Source organism: Carassius auratus, unplaced genomic scaffold (genome assembly GCF_003368295.1).
Source record: "Carassius auratus strain Wakin unplaced genomic scaffold, ASM336829v1 scaf_tig00022470, whole genome shotgun sequence".
Lineage (NCBI taxonomy): Eukaryota > Metazoa > Chordata > Actinopteri > Cypriniformes > Cyprinidae > Carassius > Carassius auratus.
The window spans coordinates 53,645-65,774 of NW_020525188.1; the positions used below are offsets into that span (position 1 = coordinate 53,645).

At 36.2% G+C, this 12,130-nt stretch overlaps 1 protein-coding gene across 3 annotated transcripts; it reads left to right on the top strand.

Annotated features, from left to right (window-relative positions):
- Positions 1 to 370: 370 nt before the first annotated feature.
- Positions 371 to 12,022, top strand: LOC113077385 (little elongation complex subunit 2-like). Of its 3 annotated transcripts, XM_026249795.1 has the most exons (16): positions 373 to 529; positions 645 to 746; positions 1,948 to 2,197; positions 2,276 to 2,395; positions 2,488 to 2,622; positions 2,723 to 2,839; positions 3,094 to 3,250; positions 3,349 to 3,533; positions 4,407 to 4,745; positions 4,896 to 5,247; positions 6,032 to 6,198; positions 6,620 to 6,749; positions 9,200 to 9,284; positions 9,516 to 9,566; positions 9,890 to 10,130; positions 11,668 to 12,022. In XM_026249795.1, exons 1-16 carry the CDS (start codon positions 516 to 518, stop codon positions 11,866 to 11,868), a joined length of 2,646 nt encoding a protein of 881 aa, XP_026105580.1. In that variant the 5' UTR covers positions 373 to 515; the 3' UTR covers positions 11,869 to 12,022. The 3 variants fall into 3 exon arrangements, with proteins under 3 accessions (XP_026105581.1, XP_026105580.1, XP_026105579.1); XM_026249794.1 differs by having other exon boundaries at positions 4,407 to 5,247; XM_026249796.1 differs by lacking the exon at positions 11,668 to 12,022 and having other exon boundaries at positions 371 to 529; positions 4,407 to 5,247; positions 9,840 to 9,981.
- Positions 12,023 to 12,130: the final 108 nt, after the last annotated feature.

A 12,130-nucleotide genomic window follows, 5' to 3' on the forward strand; every position in this document is an offset into this window, starting at 1 on the left:
TAGGCCAACAGGAGGCTTTCAGAATCATTTAACTTGTATAAAATGTAAAGGACTAAATACTGTGACAGTTTATAAGTCAAGTGTCTCACCACCAGACACATTTTATGGAAAGAGCAAGTAAAATTGGTAGGCCAAATAAATATACATGTTCGTTTACGTATTATAGTATATAAACACATTCTGACTTTTGAAAATAATCAATGTGAAACTTTATAAACCGTTATACTACGTCATCCAGTGATATTTTTCAGCAAGTCCCGACAAAAACCTACTGGAAGTACTTTTTTATTGTATTGTAACAAATGTATTGCACATACAACAGCATTATAATATATATATATATATATATAGCAAAAATGTCAATCGAAGCGGAACCTTCGTGTTATGTGTTTTGCTTCTCCCCGGAAGATAAACTATCGCACTATGAATGATGAGGGACCCTCATGAAGTCTGTGGGATGATTTAACTATGTAAACTACATTTACATCTGAAAAAAAGAAAAAGAAACTGCTGCAATGGAGATAAAATGGTAGGCGACAATATGATTCGCTAAATAAACACATGTTATTTCTAATCCAGTCAGACCTGAGATCGCTCGTGTTTGTTCTGAGTTGTATAAAGCTCAGAGGTTTGTTTGTCCTCAGGAACGATGCTCCTGTCACTGCTCCGCTCGTGTTCTCCAGAGATGTGTTTGACAAGTTCACGCTCGCACCCAACGTCAAAGAACTCTTCACTCTTTTACACAAGTAAGTTAACTTTATGGGACTCTAATCAAATCCTGTTGACCTCTTTATAACTGTTGTAAAACTGTGTTATTAATACTGCGAGACCATACTAACCACATATGAAATGGCTCTTCATAAACACAATTGGATTGTGTAACTATCGTCTACCAATATCAAGGCTACAATATCGGGAAAAAAGTAGCCTAAATACTTGAATTTACAACATTTCTACCAGATTGCCATAGTTAGTAACTATAATAAAATCATGCGAATTACTGTAAGGGATACTCTATGGATGTATGTCATTTAAGTATAATAGCATTTAACGTTAGTATGATCGCTTTTTTTCAAATAATAATAATAAAGTAGCAGTTGCAGGTCAGAATATGTTGCTCCATTTTTGCTTCAATATTTTAGACACCAAATATTTTGGCATTTTGTTTTCAGAAAAATCCTTTGAAACGTTAAAATAGACGATTTACTGTGTTTTTCATATATATGAAATCACTTTTGTAAATTTAATTTAATGGGGATACCAAAATGGAACATCTATACAGTATATAATATTAATTATTAATAATAATAAATATATGTATTTTTTTGTGTGTGTTTTGTGATTATGATCAATATGCTCCTCTAAATTATGCACCATTTACTTCTATAGGCTATATAACAATTAATAAAAATAAATAAATACACATTAAATACTATTTACCACATAGCCCTAAACATAGCATGTGCACACAAATACATTTATGGTGACTGCAAATTAAGAATTTGTTCATTAGTTTTATTATTTTGCTCTCGTTTTAGATAAATCATGCCCACGAGTTCATAATTTCTTCCAATGACTTATTAGTTCCCTTGTTTTGTTAAATCAGGTTCCTGTTAATGAAATCAAACGAGTTAAAGACTTCGTGCAATAAGGCTACAATTTACTAAATCGAGGGATTGAATTCTTAACTTATGGCCATGTTACACTTTATTATTATTATATATTTATTTTACAACTAACATTTTTTTTTATGCAATATTAATGCAAAACACACTTTTTAATCATATACACAATTTCAGTGCCACAGAAGTCCCATCTCCTATCCTAGTGAAGTAAAAAAAAGCAATCATAAAGTAAATGTTTCTATCTAAAATATCAGAAGACTACAAGAGGGTTGAGCCACGATATGATATTGAGATGTATTATCTTTAACTCTTTTCTCTAAAGCTCTAGTAGAAGATCCGAGGAGTCCGGTGAGAAGAAGCCAGACGGACCCCCTTCAGTCAGTAACGTCCTGGCATCAGATGAGTCCACGTCTGAATGCAAACCAACCAAAGCCAAACCTGTGAAGAGAGCTGAGACCGCAGCGTTCCCCGAGCCTCTCGTGCCCTACCCTCGCTTCTCCACCCTCAATGTAAAGAACCGCAAGATGTATCTCAACATGCTCGTCCGCAAGAATTACTTCAAAGCGTCAAAGGTAGACGTCTCTCGTCTTGATTTGATTGAGCGGCGTGGATGCAAGGCTGTGTGCTTCATCTCGTTTCTCATTTCACAGTGTCTGACGGAGCAGGTGAAGAACGAGGTGACAGAGTTTATGAAATACCTGCAAGATGTTTCTAGAGCATGCTCTGATGGGTACAGCTACACGCCTCCAGGCAGCAGCCGCTACACTGAGGTGTTACTCATTTATTGAACTATTTAATTGTAATGAAAACGATTAATACAGATCTTTTTTTGTATGCTGATTGTGTGTGTTTTTCCCGACAGGAATATTTGACGGCCTGTCTGGAGCATGTGAAGAGTTACCCACAGGTTTACAGCATTCAGGAGATCAGCGGCCTGACCAGCGTAAAGTTTATGGGTGACCTCTCTCTCAACTTTGAGAAACAGCTTCTTGCTATGGTATTGCTTAGTTTGCTTTCTTTCTTTCTTTCTTTTATGATCTTGGATGTGAGATATACTGTTGTTTGTTATATCTAGCTCTACTGTATTTTCTCCTCAGGGTAAAATAGACATGCTAGACAAAAAGGTTATGGCAGAAAACACCCAACTTCCTGTAGACTATGAGACCGTGGCAAATGTGGTTCCTCCAGCTAAAAAAGCAACTTTGGTTCACACTGTAAGTAGCCTGTGTGAGATGGATAATTACAGGGTGTTGTGATAAATTAATCGCAAACTAAAATGTACAATTCTGTAGGTCTCTATTGTGCAAAATGTGGACTTAACCACTAGAGGGCACTGTTACATTTGTTTTGAATTTCCATTCTTGATGTATTTGATTCTGATCCCCATAGCTCATGAATTAATTTTGATGGACCTGTGGGAACTAGATCTAGTGCTTTTGTTAATCCTGGTGTCTCTTAATATCTCCAGGCCATCAGCAATGACAGTAATGCAGAAAAACTCTGCGCTACTTACGAGCCACAGGTGTGTTTGTCTAAAGAGGCCTTCCTTCAGCTCCTGAATAACAACTCTGAGTTCACCGAAGCTTGGGAGCTCCCCGTCTGGGTCAGAGAGAATCCCATGAATGGTGAAGGGTCACTTCATGTTGTAAATGCTTCATTGTAGACCGTAAGATCCGTAATCCGGTCAGTATTGTCACATGGTGAATGTTGTGGTTGTTCTCAGGCAGCAGTCAGAGTAAGACGGCGTACATCGATCCTCCTCTGCTGAAGACGGAGCTGAGCTGGAGAGAGAGGAGTCTGCTGTTTCATCAAGAGAGCGTGAAGCTGGCGTTCAAGAAGACCGTATCCCGTCCCGTGTTTTTCCTCACTTCAGAAGAGCTCCCTGTTGAAACGCAGCCTCCTCCTGAGGTAAGATGAGACACCAGACAGTGAACCCTCTCGCAGATGAATTTTTGTTCATATATTAAGAAAAAAACAACACTTTTATAAAGAACTTATTATTCTTTATTTGTAATTTAGTTTTGGATTTAAAAAAAAACAATAAATAAAAAACTGAAATATGATTTGCCAAATTTTAGTAACTGCAGCTAAAATATATATATATATATATATATATATATATATATATATATATATATAACAATTTTTATAATTAATATAGGAAACATTGTTATATTATATTATTAAAATATGAAACATGGTCATATATATATATATATATATATATATATATATAAATAAATTAAATAAGTGTATTTATAATATATTAATTAAAATATGTTTATTATTTTATTATAAAAGAGACACTTATTTTGTACACTTATTTAATACATTTCTTGTTTTTTATTATTTTTTATTATTTCTGAAGACTGAAGTAATGGCTGCTGAAAAATCTAATTTGAATCGGGACTTATTTTAAAATGTAATAAAATATTACTAATTTTATTATTCATAATGTACATGCAGGCTTGGTGAACATAAGAGACTCAAAAATGTTTAAAAACCCTTAAATATTCCAAAGGGTTGACCGGTAATGTATATATAAAATGATGAAAGAACGAAGACATTTTTATTTATTATTCTTACATTATGTGTGCTTATTGTATTTTATGTTATAATGTATAACTGTTTTATTTTATGTCTGTATATTATATTATTATTCCGGAAAAGTGTTTGCTAAATAAATGAATGTAAAGTAAATCCAAATAACTGTGAGTTATGTTCGAAACATTGAAAATATGAAGATTGTAAATGGTATGTGTTTTGCTTTACTCTTCCCAGGACAAGATCTCCAGGAGTGTGGCTGGGTTGGATGATGCTGGTATGGATTTTGGGACCGATCTAACAGACCTGGAGTCATTTGGGGAGTCCTACAAGCCCAGTAAGAAAGTGAAGGAACAGAACGAACCAAAAACAGCTTCTACAACTCCGTCTCAACATATCCCGAGCCTTAAGAGGCAGACAGACTCTGTAGGTACAACAAAACTCACCTCAACATCTCGAGACACTCCCACAGAACCCCTCGAGTCGACCGTAGCTAAGCTCCAAGGAGAAACCGACACTTCGGCCGATGAGGGAGACGGTACGCTGAATAAAACTGCCAATTCGGGGAAGGAAAGTGTGAGTGAAGATGCAAAGGAGAAGATAGAAATGTGCTCTGCTCCGTGTCCTCCCACCAAGCGGCCCAGACACATGATGAAAGACAAGACTGACCAGGATTTGGATTCTGATGAAGAACGACTAGTAATAGATCACATTTTGTCCCCACAGAGACCTCAGACCCAGGGGACGGCTGCAGAGGTGTCCTCCGACCCAGCCACACCAGACCCTGCAAACCCTTCAGGCAAAGGAACGAAGAAGGGCGTCAAAAGAGCCCGAATATCCAGCGAGTGCGATCAGCTCGGACAGATTCTAAAGATGCAGGACGCCATGCTGAAATCCACCCCCAGCAAGAACCAGGAGCCTGTGAAGCCCCGTGTCCCAGAAGACAAAGCTCCCGAAGCGAAAACCCACTCGCTGGTCAAACAGTGTGTGACGTCGTATCTGGAGTCCAGAGAGGGACAGGAAGAGGACACCACGCTGCCCGCTGACGTTCCTCTGCTGCTAGCCACTCAAAGAAAACGTTAGTGCTCAAAACACCCTCTCAAAGGGGCAAAAAATCATGTTTTCGTGAGGTTATTCAAACGTGATGCTTTAAAACTGACCTGTATCCATAATAAAACACTTTTCTAGAAATGACTAAATGAAGGCATAATGGTAATACACCTTATGTGCATGTCAAAGTTAAATTGCATAATTACTGTAGAAATAATAATTTAAATAAATAGTATTTAATTAAGTGTAAATATGATTTAAATATGTTCAAATATTATTTAAATGTACAGTAGCAAGAATCCGATATCACTGATGTTAAGATGACGTTCTCCAGAAACTCCCAAAAAAGTGATGTTATTTAGTGACTATTATTATTATTATTGCTGTAGCTTTTAAATAATATATATAATGAATCACAATAATTGTAGTAGAATAAATAATATATATTATTATATATTTTATTTTTAAATATTTAATTTTATTAATGTTTTAATATTGGAGGTTTAAATGTAATTAAATATTATATATATATATATATATATATATATATATATATATATATATATATATTTATTTATTTTTATTTTTTTGTAACTAATCTATATGCAAGATTAAGTCCATTATTATGTATTGAAATAATTTTAAATCAGGTCAGGTTTTTCCATTCACACTAGCATTCAAAAAACCGATATGTCTCACATCTAAGAGGGGGAAAAATCTGATAATACTAGCATTTAATTATGATCTAAAGGGCCCATGTTTTATATTTTTTACATTTGAAAGAAATAAAGAAGGTTCTCCATCTATGGCAGGTCTTCTGAAGGAGGATCTTCAGGGCAGTGCTGAGGATGAGATGGACTTCGATCCTCCAGCAGAGGGCAGCGTTCTGTACAAACTCTACAGTCTGCTGGACGTCCTGCTCCTGGTGCGCAGCAGTGTGGACATCGCTCACCCCAGACACGACAAAGACACCTTCAGGGTGAGCTGGACACATGCTAATACACGAACACAGCGATCCTGTAGTTAAAATGATGAAGTACACGCCACAGGAGGAGCAACATCATTAAACTCCTCAGCTCTTTTGTAAAAACTCTTATCATCATTATTATTGTTATCATTGTCAGTGATTCTTTTTTTAGCGACCCTTTATTGGATTTGAGTTAGTGTATCAATATGCCAAGCATTAATCTTGATATTTTAACCAGGGTTGAGGAACGTCCACCACACCCCTTCTTTAAACACTCGGCTTTCCTGTGCAGAGCTGTAGAGTTGGGTTTCAGTCTTATCAATGTATTAACAGACTCTGTCCAGACAATGGTTCTCTTCTGCATGTGTTTATAGAGGACTGTGACTCAGAACTGCCGTCTGAGTGGGTAATCATTGAGTCTGCTCTCCTCCAGGCCGTCCCGGTGCATGTCTTACCCAAGCTGGAGTATCAGCTGTGCTACGGGGCCGAGAGTCTGACCCACACCGAGGCCTGTCAGCTGTGGGCCGAGAAACTTCTGCACTCCAGCACTGTGTCCTTCATAAGTAAGAGACCTGATGAAATCTGATCTCTTTCTCTTTAGCTCTCATGAAAGTTCTTAAAATGCATTTTTGCGTTGTGTATTTTTATAGTGCTATATGCTGTAATAATGTCACAAATCTGTTTGACTGATTTAATAATTATTTGCATTAGCAATTCAAGTTTTTGTAAACTGGTGTAATAAAAATTAACCTAAAATTGTAATGTGTTAGCTCATAACAGATTGAACTTATTCATGTTGTAGTAAAAATAAATGTTGATAAAAAATAGATTGCAACAAATCATTGACTCAAAGCATTTTTGAGTCTTGACAATGTTGTAAAAATATGTAGGTAAAAATTGATGACTTGATTATTCATTTGCAATATTAAATTAAAGCATTTTTCAGGCTTCGTTATAGTGGGTAATTTTAATTAAAATTATAATTTAGATTTTTTATAATACGATTTTGATGAATTTTTATAATATAAATATTTAATGTTTATGATAATATTGAATATATTTTTGTTTTATAATAATGTCCTAAAATAAAAAAAACATTAATAAAAATAAAATAAAAAATCATGTATAAATAATTTTCTTAATTGAATACTACAGTTTTACTGAGTTTTACTTCTTGCTTAAATCAACTTTTTGCTACATTGGCTTCCTCAGATAAAAACAAAACGAAACTTAAATGCAAATCACAAATTGTCAAGGTGAATATATATATATATATATATATCTCACACACACACACACATATATATATATATATATATATATATATATATATATATATATATATATATATATATATATATATATATATATATATATATATATATATATATATACAAACATTTTTGGAATGAAGCAAAATCAGACAGGCAGAAGTATTCATGTTTTATCTGGAGTGTTATTTTTTGTAACAAGGGGAATTAGCACAAAAGTGAATTTCCCGTAAACTCCCAGCATGCCTCTCTCATGATGCATGACTCACTGTTTTGAGTCAGGGTTGCCATAGCTGCTAACGTTACAGCTTTGAAAGGGCTGCAGAAGAATGCGACCGCATGAGTGATATATCGCTGTGGGTGTAAGGCTACTTGGGTTTCTCCATTACGAGAGAAAGAGGGAAGGAGACTGCTCTTCTGCTGAAGAGACTGCTTTAGTTTGGAGAGTTTGGAAGCAGAGATTTTCTATCCTCTCTGAGGAAACCTGTGACACTGACAGTGAATTGAAGAATGTCCTCAATGTGCCTGACAGCAGTCTTAGCCTGCAGGTGAACAGACCTCAGAATCACAGAAGAATGCAGAAGAGCCTCGCTCTCGGCGGATCGTTTGCTTTAGAGATTCTGCTAGGCTTGTTAAAAGAATCTAGTCTTTTCTGGGTCTAGTCCAGGATCCAGCCCTAATGGTAACGGACATAAGGTTCAAGAGAACTTTCTAGCTGAAAATTGTACTGAAGCAGTTTAGAGCAGTAAGTCACAAAATAATGTAAGTAAGATCATATATAAGATCTTTTTTATTTTTTTGAAGGAAGTCTACAATGCCCACTTTTCCTGCATTTAGTTTATTAAAATTACACTTAAATAGCAAGGTTGTGGAAAATTATTACTAGTGCTGTCAAAATTAACATGTTAATGCAGGCGTTTTTAATTTTTCAATTTAATGCGTTAAAAAATTTGACACAGGGGTGGAGCTCCGATCAGCCACCCCACTCACAACTGATGTTTTGTTTTTCTTGACAAGAATTGCGTTTATTTAGATGGGGGAACATCCTTACGACCACATCATTGGGAGATTTTTTTAGACACGCACTTCACTTCGCCTCCGTGCTATGCGCGAGTCAGACTATCGTAGAAATGCTACTGTGCTCATAGCGCATGCTCTTTAATTGCATTCACAGATGCGCTAGCACACGCTGTAGACTGTATCATTTCATATCAAAGCGCGAAAGGAACTACGACTGTGCAATGTCGTAGTTATGTCATCTGTTAAGTTATGAAGTTACCAAAAAGACTATTAAAGCTGCCTTAAAACTGTGTATGCAAGTATTTGTTATATGAGTTACATTTAAGAAATTTTTTTCAAAAGAACATGTTTCACTCATCTAATAGACTCAATTCATCAACACGAGTTGTGAGAAAATACGATAGAGGTACGGCAGAGATACAATAGACAAACACAACGTGGGAACAATTATTGCAACATTTGCCGTGTTTCTCACAGCCTGAGTTTGATTTAGATGTTCTTCAGACGGTGAGCTGGTTTAAGGCTCTCAAATTTAACCTCTTTAGCTATTGACAGTTAAATAGAAATGTAGCTTAACCAGCTGTTACATAAATTAAATGGAAGTATTATCAGATAAGATTAAAGACTTGCAAAAAAAAAAAGAAAAGAAAAAGGGCAATCTACTTAATGTGGTATGTGCATTCAAAGGCTAGTTGTTCACAAACTGTTTGATATCCGTGTAGGTCGCATCAATGCGCACACATCAGAAGTGGCACATATGCAGATGTTGCCCGACGACTGGATTCAGAGCGTCACCTGTGACTTCAAGTGAGTGAATCTATAGTCAATTTTTAATTGTTTAAATAAAAATTCCAATTCCAAAAAGTTTAACAGATTTGTTTTATATATATATATATATATATATATATATATATATATATATATATATATATATATATATATATATATATATATATATATATATATATATATGTACATATATTTATTCATTTTAATCATCTCTTGTGTAAAGTTTTAATATAATATTTTTCCCCCCAGGCCAGCTAGATGTTTAAACACCCTCTACCATTTACTGAAAAAAGTCTCATCGTGAGTTTCTTTTCACTTTTTTAGATCAATTTTAAAATTGTCACTTTACCCTTAGCGCGATTTGCATATTGTAATGTGAAATTTGTCTTTCAGTCTGACTTTAAAAGTGTGTAATTCTGCATATTAAGCTAGGATATTTGAAAACATTTTAACATTAAAAATGACATGCATAAGCTTTAGGTATTGAGCCTGTAGTTCAGTATTTGTAAGGATGTGACATTTTCGTTGTTTGCGCTGGAAAGCTTGTGTCATCAGCTACAAATTTCCTTTCAGCTGTTGCGGTGTTGTAATTGAATAAAGGTGTCTTTTAACACCTGCCCCAGATTACAGGAAGGACGATACCTGTTAGTCCACAAACCTCGTGAGGGTTTCCTGACCATCTTTAAAGCTAGCGACGAGACCAAGGCTGCTCGCGGGGTGTACAACCTGCAGAACGCACACTGCGGACCCCCAGCAGTGTCTCCAGGGGTTCCCTGGGTTCCCCTGGACCCCTCGTGTGTCCTGCCATTTCACCTGAAACACAGCAGGCCGCCCTGCACCTTCCCCCCACGTCCACCCCCTCAGGTATGACCATCTTTTAGCTTTGAAATGTAGCCCAAAGGTTTGCCATGTGTGCTCCAGACATGGTGCTTGTTTGGGAAAATTGGGTTTGAATTTTGCCTGCAGCATACCTTTATTCAGTATTGTTTAGCTTGCAACTCTCCTTTTATCCAGTATTTTCAGGTGGTGTGGTGTAGTGGAGTGTAAATGTAAGGTTCCTGGTTCACGTGTGGACATTTGTGTTTGAATTTAACCTGCAACATACCTTTTATTTAGTATTTTCAAGTGGTGTCTTTATAGTTCAGTTGGTAAATGGAAGGTTGTTGGTTCAAATGTGTGCTCCAGATATGTTAAACTGTGGTGCTTATGTGGGAAATTTGGGTTTGAATTCAGCCTGCAACTTACCTTTATCATTATTTCCAGAGTGTGGTGTATTGGGTTATAAGATTTGGTAACTGGTAGGTTGCTGGTTCAAGCAATGATTTGAGCCACTGAGCACGTTAGAAGTGTCTATTTTCAGAGATATGCAACATATAGCGTATTTTTCGGACTATAAGTCGCGCCTAAATATAAGTCGCGTCAGTCCAAAAATACGTCATGACGAGGAAAAACCTGTCACATTGGACTATAAGTTGCATTTATTTAGAACCAAGAACAAAGAGAAAACAACAAGCGGGCGTTCTATGTCTTCAGTGTAGACGACAGGAGCACTGAGCAGCACAGAGACGGTAATGTTTTCTTTTGGTTCATTTCTTTTGATTCATCTCAAATTAATTTTGATAAATAAGTCGCATCTGGCTATAAGTCACAGGACCAGCCAAACTATGAAAAGAAGTGCAACTTATAGTCCGTAAAATAGGGTACTCAAAGGTATGTGCATACACACACTCACAGCCAACATAAACAGTCACTGATGATGTCCCAATAACATTCCTGCACAGAGTTACCACACCCTTTCTGCTATCAAGACTGTTTGTCATGCTATGAATCTGTTTGAGTAACAATTGATGGTGAAAGTTTCTTATCTTTAGTGGTTTCTAACTTTTATTTCACTTCATTTCTAAGTTGTTACTGAGTTCTGTGATAAGTTCTGAGTTATCACAGCCATGCTTGCCATAGCAAACTCTGTTCATTCTTACAAAGTAAATTTAGATTGTGGATTGTTGATGTTCTTTTATTCAATGGTCTGAAGCTCTTGTGACAGGGATACTTGTCGGGACAGGTAATAAAGAGATCACACCCATCCTTTTCTATGCTCAGTAACTCTCTTGCATCATCACATTGGTCCCAAATGAAGCACTGTCTTTGGAAACGTGACACTTAAAATTCCATTGAAGCAAAACGTACACCAGAACTTGGGAGGTGTGTCGATTGTGTAAACCATTGAGCTCTGTGCTCTCACTGTCCTCGATTGATCTCTGTAATTCTCCAGTTCATGGATGTCCACCAGTGCGATTTGAACCAACAACCTTAAGTCTACTTAGATAAACTTTAATACTACTATGCAAATGGTGCTATACCACGATCTATAAAGTAAACATTCTACTTTCTTCTCATACAGGCAAAAGGTGAAACAGGACCTAAGCAACTCCAGGGAAAATGCGCGGTGAGACCGCCACAAGCAACCAACCAGAATCAGTCAACAAAGAAGCGTAAAAAAGGCAAAAAAAAGAGAGCATGGAGAGACAACATGAGAGTTAAGATAATGAAAGACCAGCAAAAAACCCAAACCAGTGAACGTGGAAAGGACGGAAAGCCTTGATTTTTGTAAAAATCTATTTTTTGTATAATTACTGTATTCATTCTTTAAAAGCACTTACTACCCCTGATATTATATACAGTGACTTACCATTAAGAAGCAAGCTTACATTTCTTCAGCAGGAAATAAAAAATAAATAAATTATTGTTTAATATAACATCTGTTATAATTATTTTGTTTGTGAAAGTGACGTGACATTCAGCCAAGTATGGTGACCCATACTCAGAATTTGTGCTCTGCGTTTAACCCATCCGAAGTGCACACA